Raw genomic sequence first — 18706 nt, forward strand, 5'->3', positions numbered from 1 at the left:
GCTTTTTTCCATCCTTGGGGTATAATAAATTCCAAAAAATTCGTGATTTTTTTTTTCACTGAAAATTCTGATTTTATACTAAAAAAACACAAACTTTTATGGTTTTTGGGAGTTTAGTAAATAACCCCCTAAGTGCTTTGTGTATTGGAAACATTTTACTAAATTTCTAAAATTCCACTAAAACATGCACTCTAAAGTACAGATATTTTCTTGTATGCAGAAACTTCAAGGAATTAAAAATGGGTAAATATGTCTTTGAACATCTTTCAACATCTTTCAAAAAATCAACTCAGCAATTACACTACTTTAATGGCACCTGTGGCAGCCAATCCAATGCCACCTCCCCCTCACTCATCCCCTACAATTGTTTGCCCTGTACTAGAAAAGTTGCTAGAAATCACATTAGCATTCATTCATTAGATGCACTGCAGCTGCATGTGTATAATAGCTGAGATACACAAATCTATAGTGCTGGCACTTAGGGAACTTTTGAGATACACATGGTACTTAAAGAGTTAAAGTGTAGCTATTATAGCTGATAAGCTCCCCAAATATAGCTCAACCCAAATAAACTATGACACTTATTTAAAAGGGAGCAAAAGAAGGGAAACATTAAATTTAGTAATGTAAGCTATATATAATGCATACTTTGTAACTGTATCCATCATCTTTTTATTGGCAGTATTAAGAGTATAGCTGTATGTCTTTATTACTTTGAGGATTTAAGAAATGTGTAACAACTGCTATGCACAGTAATGTGTCATTTATTTAACGAACCGTGCACCATTCCACTTGGAAAATCTGGCATGGAGAAAAATACATATTGCTTCTAAATGAGAAAAACACATTATGAAAAGTGTACAGTTTATTTAAAATATGCAGTTGAATTACTTTTTGAAGCTTTTCTGCAATTATAATGGGATTGTTTCGTAATGCCAGATGTAGACTCATATCACTGATTTCATTTAATTACTCATTTAAAAACGCTGCAGCAAGTAAACTCTAAAGTAGCAAAATGAATTGAAATTGAAATCTGTCATTTGAAAAGTAAAACAAGTTCACAACCAGGAACAATGATTTAAAAAACATAATATTGTAAAGTATCTGATAGCCTTGGATGAAAATAATGGCTTTAGATGGCAATGCATGGGCTGGTTCATTCAGTATTCTGACTGATTGGTCCACAGTCCTAACAGATGGATACTGCACAGGCATGTTAAAGGGGTTTTTATCTTTTATATAATGTACAGATTGATATTCTGAGACAATTAGCAATTGGTTTTCATTTTTTTTATTTGTGGGTTTTGAGTTATTTAGCTTTTAGCTCTCCAGTTTCAGCAATCTGGTTGCTAGGGCTAAAATTTGCCATCAGCCTAAAACAGGCATATCAAACTCAAATGACATGGAGCATAAAAGTCGGTGTAAATGGGTGAGGTGCAAAGATGAAGTGCTAAATAAACTGATACAATGCTATGGTTTGTTCTTAAGTTCATTATAAATGTACAGTACAGGTATGGGACCTGTTATCCAGAATGCTCTGGACCTGGGGTTTTCTGGATAAGGGACCTCATAATTCGGATCTCTATTAGTGATGGGCGAATTTGTCCCGTGAAATGTGCAAAATGGGTGAAAAATTAGCAAAACGTGAATTTTGACGCCTCCGACAATTTGCCGGTGTCAAAATTGATGCCGTCGACTTTTGACGCACATTAAAGTTATTGTCTAAATTGACGCTGGCGTTGGAATTGTCGCCGGCGTCAAGGCGTCAAAAGAAAACTTTTTCGCAGTATTTTCTTGAATTCGCTCCTGACGAATAAATTCGCCCATCACTAATCTCTATACCGTAATGGGGTTGTTCACCTTAAAATAAACTTTTATTATAACGTAGAGAGTGATATTCTGAGACAATTTGCAATTGGTTTTCATTTTTTATTATTTGTGGTTTTGGGTTATTTAGCTTTTTATTCAATAGCTCTCCAGTTTGCAATTTCAGTCATCTGGTTGCTAGGGTCTGAATTCCCCTAGCAATTTTCTTTGCATAAGAGACTGGGATATGAATAGGAGAGGCCTAAATAGTAATAGGAGTACTAAAAAGTAGCCATAACAATACATTTGTAGCCTTCAGAGCAATTGTTTTAGATGGGGTCAGTGACCCCCAACTGAAAGCTGGAAAGAGTCAGAAGAAAAAAGGCAAATAATTCAAAAACTATAAAAAAGAAAAAAAGAGGTCAATTGAAAACTTGCTTAGAATTAGCCTTTCTATAACATGCTAAAAGTTAATTTAAAGGTGAACCACTCCTTTAAGTCTACTTAAAAAACATTCATTAAACCCAATAAGATTGTTTTTGCTTTCAATAAGAATTAGTTATATCTTAGTTGGGATTAACTACAAGGCACTGTATTATTATTAGAGAGAAAAAGGAAATCATTTTTATAATTTGATTATAATGGAGTCTATGTAATTCAGAGCTTTCTGGATAACAGGATTCCGGAAAATGGATCCCATTCCTGTATATTAATAACAACAAATGTATTTTAGGATGGTGTAAAAAACAGAAAAGTATTCAAAGTTGAAGGCTGCATTTAGTTGGTAGTAACTGGTATGAAATGCCTGATCTAAAAGCTAGAGATTAAAACTTCAGTAGCCTCATCCTGCCAGGTTTCTGTTATGAAAAAGAGATTATTGATTAATTCTGAGCAGACAAGATCATATAAAGAAACAATTTAGACAATATCATATCTAGTTTGTGCAACCCTGACTTTCAGTAAAGTAAATATATAATTACAATATTTGCTTTGAATAAAAAATCTACTTTTTTAATAAATATATAATCATTTTGATTATGAAGCCTGGCAGCAGTGCAAATAATATTCTACCTTCTTTTTAAAGTACTGCAAAGTATAGAGATAGCAGCTCATTGTCTCACACTCAGTCTATCCAATTAAGTATATGAAGAATCACTAGCCTGAAACTATCCTTTTGACTACCTGAAGGCAGTGTGAAATATAAACTAGTATTGCTGAGAAGGAATTTCTCCTTTGTTCTCAGCTTTTCCTTACTTTAGGTCTGGAGGAAATTTAAAGAACATTAACACTTTTATTATAAGACTGTCATATGGGAAAAAGAAAAATTAAACCAATTTATCAAAAAGCATTTTTTGTCACCTGGAGCAATTGGGAAAGAAAAGATATAGAATTCTCCAATGTCTTATTTTTTTTTTTTTTAAAAAGTATTTGTTCTTCCATTATTTTTATTTTAAGCTTTTAAGACCATTTCTTCAACAGAGTAAATAACATAAAACATAAGTGAAAGGATACATATACACAATTAATGCAGTGTTTAAAGAAAAAATATACCAGATCTACTTATGTTTAGCATTGTGCACACTTACTTAAAAAACAGTAACATTAGAAAATACCTTATCTTGTGGCCAAACCATAGCTGAATGTTTGGTATTTGCATGAGGGAATGATCCATATTCCATGCCTTTTCTTTGGTGTAAATCCCTTGTATAGTTCTTTGGATTCACAGAATAGATTTACATTTTGAACCACATTTAAACACAGATTTCAAATTACTGTCTGTGTCTATTAATTGATAATCCGCCTCTAAAAGGCATACAGTATTTTACAAAGTGCCATGATAATAGTTTCACCTTTTTTCAGTGGATGAATTTTGCAAACTATAGCAGGTCACAGATCTTGAGGGCATAACGTGGTACACAAGTTAAAACAGGGAGGGGCATTTATCAACATTCTCCTTTTAGGTGTTTTGGAGGTTTTTCGAAATTACAAATAAACTAATTTTCTTTAAAACCACGAATGCCATGTCATTTGTTAAAAGATCCAAATATAAAAAGCATGAATGGAAAAAATATGCTGAACACTGCACTAAAGAATACGAAACCCTCTAAAGTCTCTAAAAATTTGAGTTTTTTTGACAGTTACTAGTGAAAAAAACACAGAAAAAATTTAACAGTACAAACGACTAAAAAAAAGGTCCAATAGGATCAGCGCTGCTCCCGTTGACTTCTATAGGATCTTGGCTGCTTTTACTTGCTGAAGTTTTTCGTGTTTTTTAAACTTTATGGGGCACATTTACTAAATCTCAAATTAAACTTGTTAATGAAAACAAATCCAACCAAACTCCCTTCCATGATTTGAACTCATTTATAAATAATTTTTCTCGAAAATCGGAGAGAAAAAAATGCCTTGACAAAATCGAGTGTCAATTAGTATCGTACAAATTTTCACCCGAATCGAGCAATCTTTCCAGAGTTGCTACCCCGGAACCTCAATTTTATCAGATTATCCAGTGCAGATCACAATGTCAACTTCGGGGACATCTGCCATTGACTTCTACATTACAGCGACAGGTTTGAGATTAGCGTATATTTTGGATTCGGAATTTTAGCAGTTTTCGGTTATGATAAATATCTAAAAAAAAACAGCATTTTTATTTTTCCACGAAAAAGTCGAGTTTTCCCCCTAAAAACTTTGACCAGAAAAAAAATTGAGGTTTGATTAATGGGCCCCTAAAAATCAGTATCATCTGTATCAAAGATGTTTGGGAACCCAATAACGATTGGGAGACCATCTGACATTCCTGCCTGACTATCATCATGATTTTGTATAGTTCTAAGACAAATTGAGGTTATTTTAGGAATATGCATATTTGTTCTTGTTTTGTGATTAACCCATATTATATAATTTGCAGTGTACAATATATTTAGGCTGTCTGAATTAGCTGTGAGATTTTGTTTATTAATATAGATTGTAGATTCATGAAATGCATGTTCCTCTACTGCCATTGTCTGTGTGATTAACCATATCATACTGTAATTGTATTACATAACCAGATTTAATAAGTCATATTTAATAAGATTTAACAAGTCACATTTTGTCGTGATATACAGTATAAATGCATGGATACAATACGACAGTTGCTAAAACCTGTGTATTAAATATTTTCTTACACTAGAGATTCCAGAAGATCCATGTGTAGCAGATGCCTATTATGAAGATGGATTTGACTCTTGCTCTGAAGAAAGTGATGAGTGTGTTGAGGAGGAAGATGAATATGATAGCGACTCCCAAATTACATACCAACAGGTCTGTAGTTAGCTTAGTACTACTTTATACAGTATAATATTTTTTATATTTGATGAAGTCCTACAGAAAACCTTGTACATGTATGGGACCTGTTATCCAGAGTGTTTGGGACCTGGGGTTTTCTGGATAACCACAATCAGAAAAAATCATGTAAAAATTAAATAAACCCAATAGAATGGTTCTGCTTCCAATAAGGATTGATTATATCTTAGTTTGGAACAAGTACAAGGTACTGTTTTATTATTACAGAAAAGAAGGAAATCGTTTGTAAAAATTTGGATTATTTGGATAAAAGCGTTCCGGATAACTGGTTTCAGGATAACAGATCCCATACCTGTATTGTAAAATTATTGTTGAAACTGATCTACACTATAATAGTAGCTATTATAGTTTAAACAGTTTGCTCACCTTTAAATGAATTGGTGTATGGTGGTAGAGAGTGATATGCTGAGACAATTGTGGGCTGTAAAAAGTAAAAAAAAAAGAAAAAAACACTGTTCTAGTGTAGAGGAGACAACGGCAACTAACAAGAAAGACAGTTTTTTACTATAGTGTGCACCTTGAGGAGTAGTGTGCAGCTGGAGCACTATACTGAAGGTCTTTCTATGGTGGGTGTAAAAGGCTCCCTTGTACATGATCACATTGCTTTTTGCTGCTGGTGCACCAGGAGCACCCCAAAATCCTTGTGTAGGGAAGTGCAAGTAGGTTCAAATGATTGGGACTTCCCATTCAAATGAGTAAACTCTTATCATAATATAACTATCATAACACCCAGAGCTGTCAGCTCTCCCTGTTTTATCGGGAATTAGCAGATTTTATGCTATGTCCCCTGCCATCACTGTAACGCTTCCCCCAGATTTCTGTCAATTTTGCACAATATGCAGGCAAAAATCTGATGTGTGCATGCGCAGACTATTTCAGTGGCATCAGTGGAGTGGTTTCTGTGGCTTCAGTAGAGATCCTGTGTGGGTGAGTAATGCCACTTCCTGTTATGTCACTTTCTGTTACGTCACTTCCTATTATTAGTCCGAAAATCCAACTATTTTAGAAAAATTCTGGCTTTTTAGGAAAAAAATCGGAATAAATTGTATGATTCGGGTTTTCACGCAATTTTATCGAGTATTTCCTCAATCCGATTAAATTGTGCTTTTTGTTACTAATAAGGTCAAATCATGGATTCTAGTTTGGTCTGACTTTTTTTTTAAATTAAATTATTAGAAAAATTTGGATTTTAATAAATAACCCCACAAAGTTGACAGCTCTGAACACCTAGCTCTTGCTAAGTAAGAGATCTGCGAATCTGTCCTCTTTCCCTTCACTGAAAAATTCACAAAACAGCAAAACTTCTTGAAGCACATTGAAGTCAATAGGTGACGTTTTTAGCACACGTACACTGAAGTCAGGTGAAAACCTGTCAAATAATTCCGCTCATAAAAATTTGTGAGTTAATTGGATTTATACACACAGGCATAAGAACAGAATTGATCAGTTTGTATATACAGGCTCCATCTAATATCATAAGACACTATACTTGCAAAAGATGTTAATGATTTTGTTCTCTATTATCAATGGGGAAATCATAGTTATACTTTTAGAAGGGGTTAAAATTAAATGGAAATTGACAAATGCAGGTTAACAGTGATATGAGCAAAATATGAAATAAACTAGTTCTTTTCAAGCTTGATGTTTTAGTCAATACAGCATGAAGAATATTGGATTTTCGCCTGATTTCTCCAGGGCAATGATTGTTACTTTAGATTTGTTTTGTAAAATAAGGTAATAATGTAGTGTTTAGTGTAATTTTCCTTTCCAGAACCAATATGATTACAGAAGTATTAGATTTTGATTGTTCATATGTCTGCCAGATCATAATTGGATTCTTCAAGGGTATATTCCAAGTAATAAATATACTTTCAGTACAAGCGAGGAAGCTAGTGTATTTGAATGCTTTTCATCTTGGCAATGGAAATCACATATGGTATATCATAGAAATAATAGCATGAATTTAGAAGTGCCTATAGTAAGGCTATTACATCAAAGGCAAGGTTATTTATTTAGCTTACATTAAACTCGCATTTTCTTAATAATCTGCTTCTGTAATGCCCACTACAGTTCCTCGTGGCATTCTGTTCTAAGTATGGAATAATAAAAAAGGTTTAAAAGAGACATGATGACATATGCCAATATAACTGTAGGTTGTGCCTCCTTTGTAAATTATTTGCAGTTAATTCAGTTGATCAAAAAAATAGTTTATAGGCTCAAAGGGAGCTCTGTATTTAATGCCAATAGTCAGGGGCAGGGGTAAAGTAGTGTTCATTTGTCCCTATATCACAGAGTCTTGTAACTTTAATAGGAACTGAGACATAAGTGCTACAGTATTGCTGCTAAACGCTGCTTAGATTAGGACAGGGACCTTCTTCCTACTGTGTCTCTTACAAGCTCTGTGTACTGTTTATTGTATTTATGATGTGACTTGTACTCCTTGTGTGAACTTGTATGCATTGTATGGTGCTGTGGCTCCTTAAAGGGGAGGTTCACCTTTAAGTTAACTTTTAGTATATAATAAAATGGACAATTCTAAACAACTTTTCCATCGGTGTTCATTTTTAAATAGTTTTTAAAAATAATAAAAATAGTTTTTAATAGTTATTTTTCTGACTCTTTCCAGCTTTCAAATGGGGGTCACTGACCACATCTTAAAACAAATGCTTTGTAAAGGTACACATGTATTGTTATTGCTACTTTTTATTACTCGTCTTTCTATTCAGGCCTCTCCTATTCATATTCCAGTCTCATATTTAAATCAAAGCATGGTTGCTATGTTGAACCCTAGCAACCAGAATGCTGAAATTGCAATAACTGAAATAACTCAAAAACCAAATATAATAATATAAAATAATGAATAATAATATAATAATAATAATAATAAAGTAAGAAATGAAAACCAATTGCAAATTTTTTCAGAATATCTCTCTCCACATCATACGAAAAGTTAATTAAAATGTGAGCAACCCCTTTAAAGGGGATGTAAAGGCAAAAAAAAAAAATAAAATCCCATTTTTACTTTCTTTAATGAAAAATAAATCTATCTCCAATATACTTTAATTAAAATATGTCTACCGTTTTTATAAGAAATTCCCCCTTCGTTTTACTTTCTCTGAACTGCGCATAGGAAACTTCAGATGGTCCCTAGCTGCTCAGCAGGGAAAGAATCCTACTTTTGAACAGCAGGGAGGGGGAACTCCTCCCCCACTTCATTACTTCCCTTCTGTGCAGAACTCAAGCAGCTTTGTTTGTTTCCCTGTAGAGCAGTCAGCAACTGCATCCCCTAGAGTTTCCAACTCTAGCTGCAGAGACAAAGATCATGGAGCCAGATCTAAACAGATAAATTGGGATTTTCATTGCAGGATTATTTTGCTGCAGTCACTGGTTCTGCAGAATTGGAGAAACAAACTAGAGAGGTACATTTCCTGAAGAAAATGTGAGTGGTGCTTGCCGTGGCAAAACTCAGGCCCAAATCTGATTGGCTGTTGTTGCCCCGCCCCTTTTTTTCCTAATTGTGAACCACAGTCACTCAGTGACTAACATACCAAAGTTTGGGAATGCTGTCATTTAATGTGTAAAAATGGCAGCATTTCTATTTTTTTCTATTGAAAATCAATGAATGAAATTTGATTGGTTGTTGGTGGCTCCGCCCACTTTTTCTAAACTTGAAGTGGAAACCCCCAGCGACCACATTTGTGATAGTCAAGGTCCCTGACATCAATACTGAGAGAATGGCAGCCTTCTTAATTTTTCCCATTAAAACCAATCAAAGAAATCTGATTGGTTGGTTTTGGCTCCACCCACTTTTCTTAATTTTAATCCCAGTCCCCCAGTGACCAACTGTGCCAACTTTGAGGAGGCTGCCATTAACCGTCTAAGAGCGGCAGCAGTTTAAAATTTTCCTATTTAATTGAATGGCTGAAATTTGATTGGCTGTTGTAGACTCCGCCCACTTTTTGTAAATTTTGGCTGCAGTCACCCAGTGACCCACGGTGCCAAGTTTGGGAGCTCTGGCTTTATTACTGTGAGAATTACAGCTGTTTACATTTTCTCATTGAAGTCAATAGGGAAAATCTGATTGGTTGTTTGCGGCTCCGCTCACTTTTTTGGGTCCCCAAAATAGGACAGAAAAGTCACAACACCCCATTCCCGAATAAGCTGAACGGTTTGACACCTCATTCATGGGTCTGCGACAAACTAATTATTCGATAAATTCCCCATTATAAGTCAATGGGGCAAATTTGGGGACCTCTCCTGCCCCGGGGGTAAAACTTATACCCTCGTGTGGGGTATCATCTGACACAGGTCGCAAACCTCTTCAAATGTGGTAAATTTAAAGTTTCTACAAGATTCCCTCTCTGCGCTAGAATCCGTCAAAAGTTGGCCTCAATGTTAATCTATGGGACTTTTCGGGGTGGTTAATTGCCCCCGCAAGGGGCAATTAACCACCCACCCCTTAGAAAAGTCATACCACCCCATTCCCGATTAAGCCGCACGATTTGACACCTCATTCATGGGTCTAGGACAAACGGTGCGGGACTAGTTACGCGCCAAACTTTCATACGGAAGAAGAATAAAAATAAGTTTGCAAGATAACAGTAGTGATGCTTTGCTTCGCAAGCACCACTAAAAAATAAGTTTGCAAGATAACAGTAGTGATGCTTTGCTTCGCAAGCACCACTAATAAAAATAAGTTTGCAAGATAACAGTAGTGATGCTTTGCTTCGCAAGCACCACTAATAAGTTTGCAAGATAACAGTAGTGATGCTTTGCTTCGCAAGTAGGGATGTCGCGGACTGTTCGCCGGCGAACTTGTTCGCGCGAACATCGGCTGTTCGCGTCCGCCGCAAGTTCGCGAACGTCGCGCGACGTTCGCCAATAGGCGTTCGCGTCAAAATCGTTCGACCATTCGACCATTCGATCGCTAAAATCGAAGGATTTTCGTTCGAATCGAACGATCGAAGCCATTGGATTGAATGAAATCATTCGATCGAATGGCTTCGATCGTTCGTTTCGAACGAAAATCGTTCGATCGAACGATTAAAATCCTTCGATCGTTCGAATCGAACGATTTTCGGATGTTCGAAGTTCGCGAACTGTTCGCATTTTTTGCCGGCGTTCGCGAACACATTATCGGCGGTTCGCTACATCCCTATTCGCAAGCACCACTAACAATACAAAACTATAAAATCCACATACAATCCACATTAGATTATATGACAACACAGGCCCAGTGCAGTCTGCATATTCTGATTATTAATTAGTCTTGTTGTATAGGCAGATATTATTTGACTTGTGCTGTTTTGATAATTTATGACGATCCCTAGGCTTAGCCTCCCAACAGCAGCCCAGACCACACTGAGCATGTGCGTAGTCTTGGTCTTGCAAAGATGCTTGATGATGATGATCTCCTGTGGCCAGATTTGAAAGCATAAATCATTTGTTTTATTAGGCTACTGGTGCAGTAAGTTTATATTTATGTTTAGTATACAAAATACAGCATTATTCTATTTTAGACTTTAGTTCCCCTTTAACAGCACTTTACAAATAAAGTTATAGATGCATAAATACATACAGAGGAAGTGCTCCATGCATGGTCTTTATGTAGCTGCAAATATGAACCAGTTCTTGAAACCCTCTATTTTAAGAGCAGATTAAAAGAACGGATTTGTTTAGTATGTCCCAAAAGAGCATTTTGTGATTCAAGATAGAGCAAACCAGTGTTTTGCAAAGCCAGGTGCTTAAGAAATGGTCCTTCAAAGGGTAGTTCAATCTAACTTTTAGTTTGAATTTGATATTCCGAGAATATTTGCATTATTTGTTATTCATTTTTTTATTTTTTTTTAAATTAATTTAGTTTTTGTTCAGCGGCTCTTCAGTTTGGAATTTTAGTAGCTCTCTGGTTTGTAGGGTGAAATCCATTTCTCAAAAGAATAAACAGATTTTTTTATATTCAATTTTGAAATCTGACATCGGGCTAAACATTTTGTCAATTTCCCAGCTACCTCTGGTCATGTGACTTGTGCCTGCACTTTAGGAGAGAAATGCTTTCTGGCAGGCTGCTGTTTTTCTTTCTCAATGTAACTGAATGTGTCTCAGTGAGACATTGGTTTTTACTATTGAGTGTTGTTCTAAGATCTACCAGGCAGCTGTTATCTTGTGTTAGGTAGCTGTTAAAAAAAACTAGAATTGCTTTAAATGGAGTTGGCCTTCCTGTAATTTGGAGCATACTGGGTGACGTTTCAGAATAAGGAATCCAATACCAGTACCGTGAGTACATCTATACACACCACTAAATGCATTTAAGCTAAATGACTTTCTTTGCTACCTTAATCACAAAAATGTTAACATCTATGATCCTTCTGTGAAGTCATTTGAAAAGTAGATTTACACCTCCTTCATGTCACATAAAACTGGAGGATTTTATTCAGTCCAGTGTGCAGTTGCTAACAATTTAGAAACATTTGGAAGCAAGCTCATATAAGTGTTATGGCATAATCAGACATTTCAGACACAGTGCATATCAGTTGCATAACAGTGCATCCATATAAGATTTGCTTAACGCAAATAGTGTAAACCAAAAAAAGTCTGCAAATTATTAATAGCCTTTCTCTCCACTTTTTTAAACTACCCGTTTGTAAAAGTTATCTCTGCTGTGGTTAGCTTGAAGCGTACTGTATATAATACCACAAGGAGCCAAGACCCAGGGCTTGTCTGCAGATAACACCTCCATCTAAATTTTTCATTGCGATTCCTTCTGTATAAATATGAATCAAGCTTTACATTTCTAGTATGAGTTCTTGTAAGGATATATCAGAATACTGAATTTTGCACCAAAGGTATGTCCACACACTAAACCAAACCCTTATTTGCATATTCAAATATATGGGAAAAGTGTATAACAGATATAGATCTACTATCCAGAATTATTGGGGCCTGGGGTTTTCCGGATAAGGGAATTGCCGTTATTTGCATCACCATCTGCTTATTATTACAGCAAAAAAGGAAATATTTGATATAGCATTATTTGCTTAAAAAATGGATTCTCTGGGTGATAGCCTTCATGTAGTTCAGAACTGTCTGGATAACATGTTTCTACATAAGGGATTCAGTACCCTATCTGTAAACAGAAATGTTCGCATGTTCAGAAGTCATGGGACATTAAGGGGCTGTTTTATTAAACTGCAACTTTTTCGTGTTGGGCTTTTTGATGCCAAAAATCCAAAAAAGTTGCATAAAAACACACATTTTTTTTATTTGTGGTTTTAGCACTTTTAGGGTGTTTTTGTCACTGCTTTTGTGTGAGAGTGATATAAAACCACTAAAATTAGACTGTTGATAAATAGGCCTCTAAGGGGTTTGATTTGGCTGAGCAATTCGTCCTAATTGAAATCCTGCGAAAAGCACTATTTAGTCGAATCTTGAACCAAATTCTGAATTTATTGTACAGGTATTCGTAGTATCTGCCATGTATATTCTGTATATGTTCTGTCCAAGATTAGTTTCAGATATTCTCAGCTATGTAATAAATATGCAAGTTCTATTATATTAAACATGTATTTATGCTTGGTATCTTCTTGAATTATTAGGCTGGAATTTGTAAAAGTATGATAAAAGTAAAGCTTTTAGTATTGAAGAGAAAGTTTGTGAAAGTTAGGTAGGGGCGCTGCAGAGACTGAAGGGAGAAGGTGAGTCCTTTAGGCATGGACTGGCTGTGCCCACAGAACACAAAGGGAAAGGCAGGAACAGGGAGACGAGGGTGTAGTCGAACTGGAACTGGAACAGGTGCAGAGTGAAGCAGGATGGAGCGGGCAAAGGTCAGGACCAGACTGGACAGGACGATGAGGGTGTAGATCGTGGGCAGACAAAGAGGATGCGACTGGACGTTGTGAGCGTAAATTTGGGGGACAGGACAGTGGGAGGACAGGCTACAGAAGGACACTGGAGCAGAAGGAGACTGCAGGGGAGGACTGGATAGCAGGAGAGGACTGAGTAGCTGGAGAGCAGAGGGAGACTGGAGCAGAGGGAGACTGGATAGCAGGAGAGCAGGAGAGGACTGGATAGCAGGAGATCAGGAGAGAAAGGATATCAGGAGAGGACTGGATAGCAGGAGATCAGGAGAGGACTGGATAGGAGGAGAGCAGGAGAGCAGGAGAGGACTGAATAGCAGGAGAGCAGAGGGAGACTGGAGCAGAGTAGCAAGAGGAGCAAATAGCACTGGAGAGTGAGAGTGAGAGAGACAAGGGAAGCTATAAGACAGGGTTCAAGGCAGAAAAGGACAGGAAGCAGGAACAGGCAAGGCAGGGTCAGTACAAGATGAAGTCAGGGAAAGGTACAAGGTGGAATAGGAAATGAGTACAGGCAAGGGTCAGATCAAGGTCAAGGCTGGGAAGGAACAAGATAGGTTAAAGCAAGATAAGACAAGATAGACAAGGACAGGCAGACCAAGGCAAGGAGGAATAACAAGGAAAAGGGCAAGAGCTTGAACAACCTATTTAGGGGCTCAGCCGCAGTACTAGGGAGACCGTGTAATGCTCCTGCAAGGAGTGTTCTAAGGGCTGGCCTTAAATAGGGCAGAGTCAGCCTGGATTGGCTGACTAATCAGGCAGCAACTGGGCTGGGGCTGCAGAAGCCAATCAAGCTGCAGCTGGGCTGGGACTGCAGAGGCCAGGTAACACATAGCGAGCAACCCTACAGGCTGCTCACCTGGCTAAATGATTAAGGCATTGAGCCAGAAGCCCAAAGGTCCCTGGCTGAATCCCAGCAATACCTGACAGGGTATTGTAGGGTTTTTGCCTCACATTTTTTGTTTAGATATTCATTGAGCCCTTGCTGGAACAATGCTAAATTTTTTCTGATTTTTCTGTGTCCAGCAGAAACATGAGGTTATGAGCCTTGTATCTTGAATGCATTGTAATCAGACAATATTATAGAGGCACTACTACTAGCACCAATTTCAAGGCTGTTGAAAACTGCTTTTTAAATTCTGTGATCCTTTTTTCATTATAATTTTCAATTATAGCTCTACAAACATGAATATAAAAATATTTAAAAAATGTTAATTAAAAAATAACATAGCAATACAATATACATTTTTTGTATCCTGTGCACCAGGGATTCTTGACCAGAGATGCATTACTCCTTCATATTGCAATATCACTATAATCACTATAGCAAAATACTGAATACCTCCCTAAAATGTAGCCAAATCTAAAACCTAACCTCTAATCTGTGTATGAAAAATTAAACAATACTTCGCATTTGGGGTTCAGCTGGACTCTAAGGGACCAATTTATCAGTAAATTTTATGGAGCAATAGATAAATTGTGAAAATCTGAACTACTGGAATATGGAAGGCTTTGCCATCTTTGTATTTGATACAGTACATTTGTCCCTTTGAAAACAGATCATGCAAGTAGGGGTAGGAATCAACCAAATCCAGGTAAATCCCTAATTAGGACCTGATTTAGTTTTCCAAGCTGTGTAGGTGGATACCCACAATCCCCTTTAAGGAAATGCACTTTTATGCTACAATAGAGGATAAAATAAAAATTAGCTGCCTAATAATTCTAATCCAGTTCTTGATATGCAATTTCCAGCCTTAATCTGTCTTCTGAGAAAAAAAGTCAAGAAAATGTATCTGTGGTGTACTGCTCTGTCCTTGATCCTTTGCTTTTTGACTTGTTAATTAATGACCTTAAAATGGGCACTGAAAGTAGCTTTTATTTTACCCGATGGTACTGAATTGTGCAAAACTAGAAAACCATGCAGGATGCTGCCACTTTGCAAAGGGATATGACTAAATTGGTAAACTGGGGAGCAATTATGGTTGAAATGCCATAATTGTGACTTATACACTGTATTCAAAATTAATTCAAATGAATTTATATTCACATTAAAAGGCAGCATAGAAATCAGTGCAATCAGTATCCAAATTGATTAACAATCAGCCCTGTGGCATCAGCTATTACGACATAGGTGACCTAACTTTTTGCTAATTTATTGATGATTTTTGAGCATCTCAACAGCAGCCCTGAGCATATTGAGCGTATACAGTGTCAGTGACCTAGAAATATCAGAAGATTGTTACAGGGCTACTGAAACATTGGGCTGGTTCGGTACATTGAACTATACAGCATTTCTAGTTATATTTTCTTTTAGACTTTTAGGCCTCCTTTAAGTATCAGGCACACACATAGAGGAGCGATAGATCTCAGCCCCAGTACTAAGTAATACAGCTTACATATGCTTATAGCACAGTAATATGTATATACTATATACAACATGGCTTGTAACCTAGTAGGTGGCATTCCGTATGCTGTATTCATAATAAACCCTATACTGTTTTATTTTAAAACAAAGCTCATTTATTTGTGTGGGAGATAAATGTTTTTCTTTTTAATACATCTACTGTCGGGTTCATTGAGAACAAAACACAAAATATGCACAATAAAATGTGTGTCATACTCGTGATCATGGGTGTCCACGGAAAATTTTCCTGGGGTGCCAAAAGTTAGGCACTAACAAGTGATTGCATATACTTAAGAACACCAGCCTGGAATCTCAGGTATCAGCAGAAAACTGCACCGGCCCGGGGTTCTACCAGCGAGCACCACGAGTGATCCCTTTTTTTGGGAATTTTTTGGGAATTTTCACCCAAAAACTTCGGGTATTGCACGAAACCCAGCGCACATCAAAAAATCATTGGGACTTCTTCCATTGACTTATATACAACCTCGACAGGTCTGAGATGCCGGATTTTCAGATTAGGACTTTTCCATCCTCAGGGTTTAATAAATTCTGAAAAATTGGTGATTTTTTTAAAAGTCTGATTTTATAAAAATAAATCATGATTTTTTGTGATTTTTGCATTTGGAGTTTAGTAAATAACCACCTAAATCTCATCTGCCATTTAGCTGCCCAGATTGCCAGTTTGTCAAGATCATGTTGCAAGGATGTTGCATCTTGGATAGAGTTTATTGGGCTGCATAGTTTTGTGTCATCTGCAAACACTGATACATTACTTAGAATTCCTTCCCCTAAGTCATTAATAAACAAGTTCAATAAAAGTGGGCCTAATACAGAGCTCCAAGGGGCCCCAGTAAGATCCTTACTCAAAGTTGAGAGTAATTAATTACTGTCTGACATAACCTATATTTCATAAAACCATGCTGATTGCTGCTTATAAGACAACATTTTGAATTTAATTCCTTAACAAGCCTTCAAATAATTTGCCCACCACAGATTTCAAACTTACTGGTCTATAATTGCCAGGCTGACATTGTAGTCCCTTTCTAAATATAGAAATTACATCACCTTTCCTCCAATCCATGGGTACCATATTAGATGAAAGTGATTCTTAGAAAATCAGAAATAGAGGCTGGTCTAAAACTGAACAAAGCTCTCTTAGAACCTGAGGGAGTATTCAATCAGGCCCTAGCGCCTTGTTCACATTCATTTTTATTAAAGCTTTATGAACCATATCCTGACTAGATTGAGCTGAACCAACAGTGCAGCTATGAGGTGGGTCTGGAAACTTTGACTCCTGACTATTGTATACGCTAAAGCAAAGAATTGATTTGGCACATTTGCCTTATTGGTATCTGTTACAACATACTGATACCAATATTTAAAGGAGCCATGTTTCGACAACACCAATCACATCATATTTTCCCTCCAGTGCCAGCACCTCCACCTCTCCTATTTTATCAGTCAGACTCCTTGCATTTGAAAACATACATTTAAAGGAGAACTCAACCCCCCACTAATAAAAACCCCTACCCAGAACCCTACATAGTCCCACCTCCTTGCTCCCCCCCGCATAGGTGATAACCCTTTCCTTCCCTTCGGCAATTTCCATCACTTCTGATGTATGCGCAGTTGCTATGAACCTGAAGACTGCTCCAACTGCGCATGTGCCAATACGGTGCTCACTTCCCGAAGAAATTTGAAGATGGTGCCCATGAGCTCCGCTGCGCTTACTCTGCACATATAGGTGAGTAAAGGATTAGGGGCACTTATAGGTGTTACCACCTATGTGGGGGGGGGGTGAAGCAGGGAGGGTGTACAATGTAGGGTACTGGGTAGGGGGTTTTATTAGTGGGGGGTTGAGTTCTCCTATCATACTGGAACTAGCGTGAACATTTTGTAAATACAACATGTGGTCCTCCCTGCCCTTAACAGTACCCCCAACCAAATCTCCTCCTCCGTTTTCCCTTCCTATGCCCACTACCTCATCTAACCTAACTTTCACAGAATCCTTTACTGCACCACCCCCCCCCACTGCCTAGTTAAAAATCTCCTCCAACCCTCTATTGAGGTGTAGCCCATCCCTGACAAAGAGCGTGTAGCCCATTGAGAGTAAAAGCCATGTATACATTTTAAATTAATTTAACACTGACAGAGATTATGCTCCAGTATGTAGAACTAATATAGTCCCCCTCATCCAGAGCAGAAATATACGCTTGACATTTTGGTAACAGTTTTCTAAAAGAAGATGACTGGAATTGTATTAGTGACTTACTTTTATTGGCATTATTAAGTATTTTTTCAACTGGATATCCCAGAACACTTCTGAATGTCTGAGTGGGAGGCAGCACTCAGACAGCACTGCTAACAACAAAGAATTCTCAAACAGTTTTTACTCTCTTCTTATTTGAGGATATTTTACATGAGTGAAGTGTAGTCTGTAAAGCCACAGCAGGACATTGATCAGCTGTCAGCATCGTACTTTTGTTTAAAGTTTGGAAAATTCATTTACACAACACAATCAAATAAAGAATTTATGAACTTGCTGTTATCTTTTGTTTCTTGATACTATTGGTATCTTCTTTTAAAAAAATGGTTCTGACAAAGATTTGTGCAATAAAGGCAGAATGGGTACATATATTTATTTTTTGAACCTGCAAGCACATACTCTTTTACAAACTGTTGGTTTTTTGGAAGGGGAAATAGACCACACTTAAATAGAGATCCATAATTACAATAGAATCCAGAAATATATAAATCAGAAGGCATAAATACCAAGTTAACAGTATCATGACAATTAAAAGAGAATAAGACAGGGCTTCAAGGAGAAGGAAAGTTCTTTTAACTTGGGGTTACCAAAAGTTAGGCACTGCCAAGTGATTGCATGTACTTACCTAAAACCCTGGACCGGTGCTCCTATCAGAAGAAAACTGCACCGGCCCAGGATTCTTCCTCAAGCACCACGGAGAGATCATCTTCTGGCTTCTTCTTTATTCTCATGGTTGCACAGTAGCTTTAAGGAAAAGCCAGCAATTTTGTTCTACTGTGCATGTGTCTGTCCCGGAAGATTTGAAGAGAATCGCTCCATGGTGCTCATTGGAGGAATCGTGGGCCGGTGCAATTTTCTTCTAATAGGAGCACCCACCCGGGTTGTCAGGAAAGTAAATGTGATCTCTTGGGGGTGCCTAACTTTTGATACCCCCAAGTTAAGAGACCTTTCCTTCTCCATTCAATACAGAAGGAATAACCTTTAACAATTCCCTTGCTCCGTATGGCATTTGCCTATAAAAGAAATATATGA

The 18706-nt window shown here is 37.2% G+C and overlaps 1 protein-coding gene across 4 annotated transcripts in view; it reads left to right on the forward strand.

Moving 5' to 3' along the window:
- nek11.L (NIMA-related kinase 11 L homeolog) overlaps positions 1-18706 on the forward strand; it is a 152666-nt gene that overhangs the window by 95010 nt on the left and 38950 nt on the right. For all 4 annotated transcript variants that reach the window (XM_018267502.2, XM_041566043.1, XM_041566044.1 and 1 more), the window contains one exon: positions 4982-5112. In XM_018267502.2, coding sequence (XP_018122991.1) covers positions 4982-5112 — 131 coding nt within the window. The remainder of the gene's footprint in view (positions 1-4981; positions 5113-18706) is intronic.

Source organism: Xenopus laevis, chromosome 6L (assembly GCF_017654675.1).
Source record: "Xenopus laevis strain J_2021 chromosome 6L, Xenopus_laevis_v10.1, whole genome shotgun sequence".
Classification (NCBI taxonomy): Eukaryota; Metazoa; Chordata; class Amphibia; order Anura; family Pipidae; genus Xenopus; species Xenopus laevis.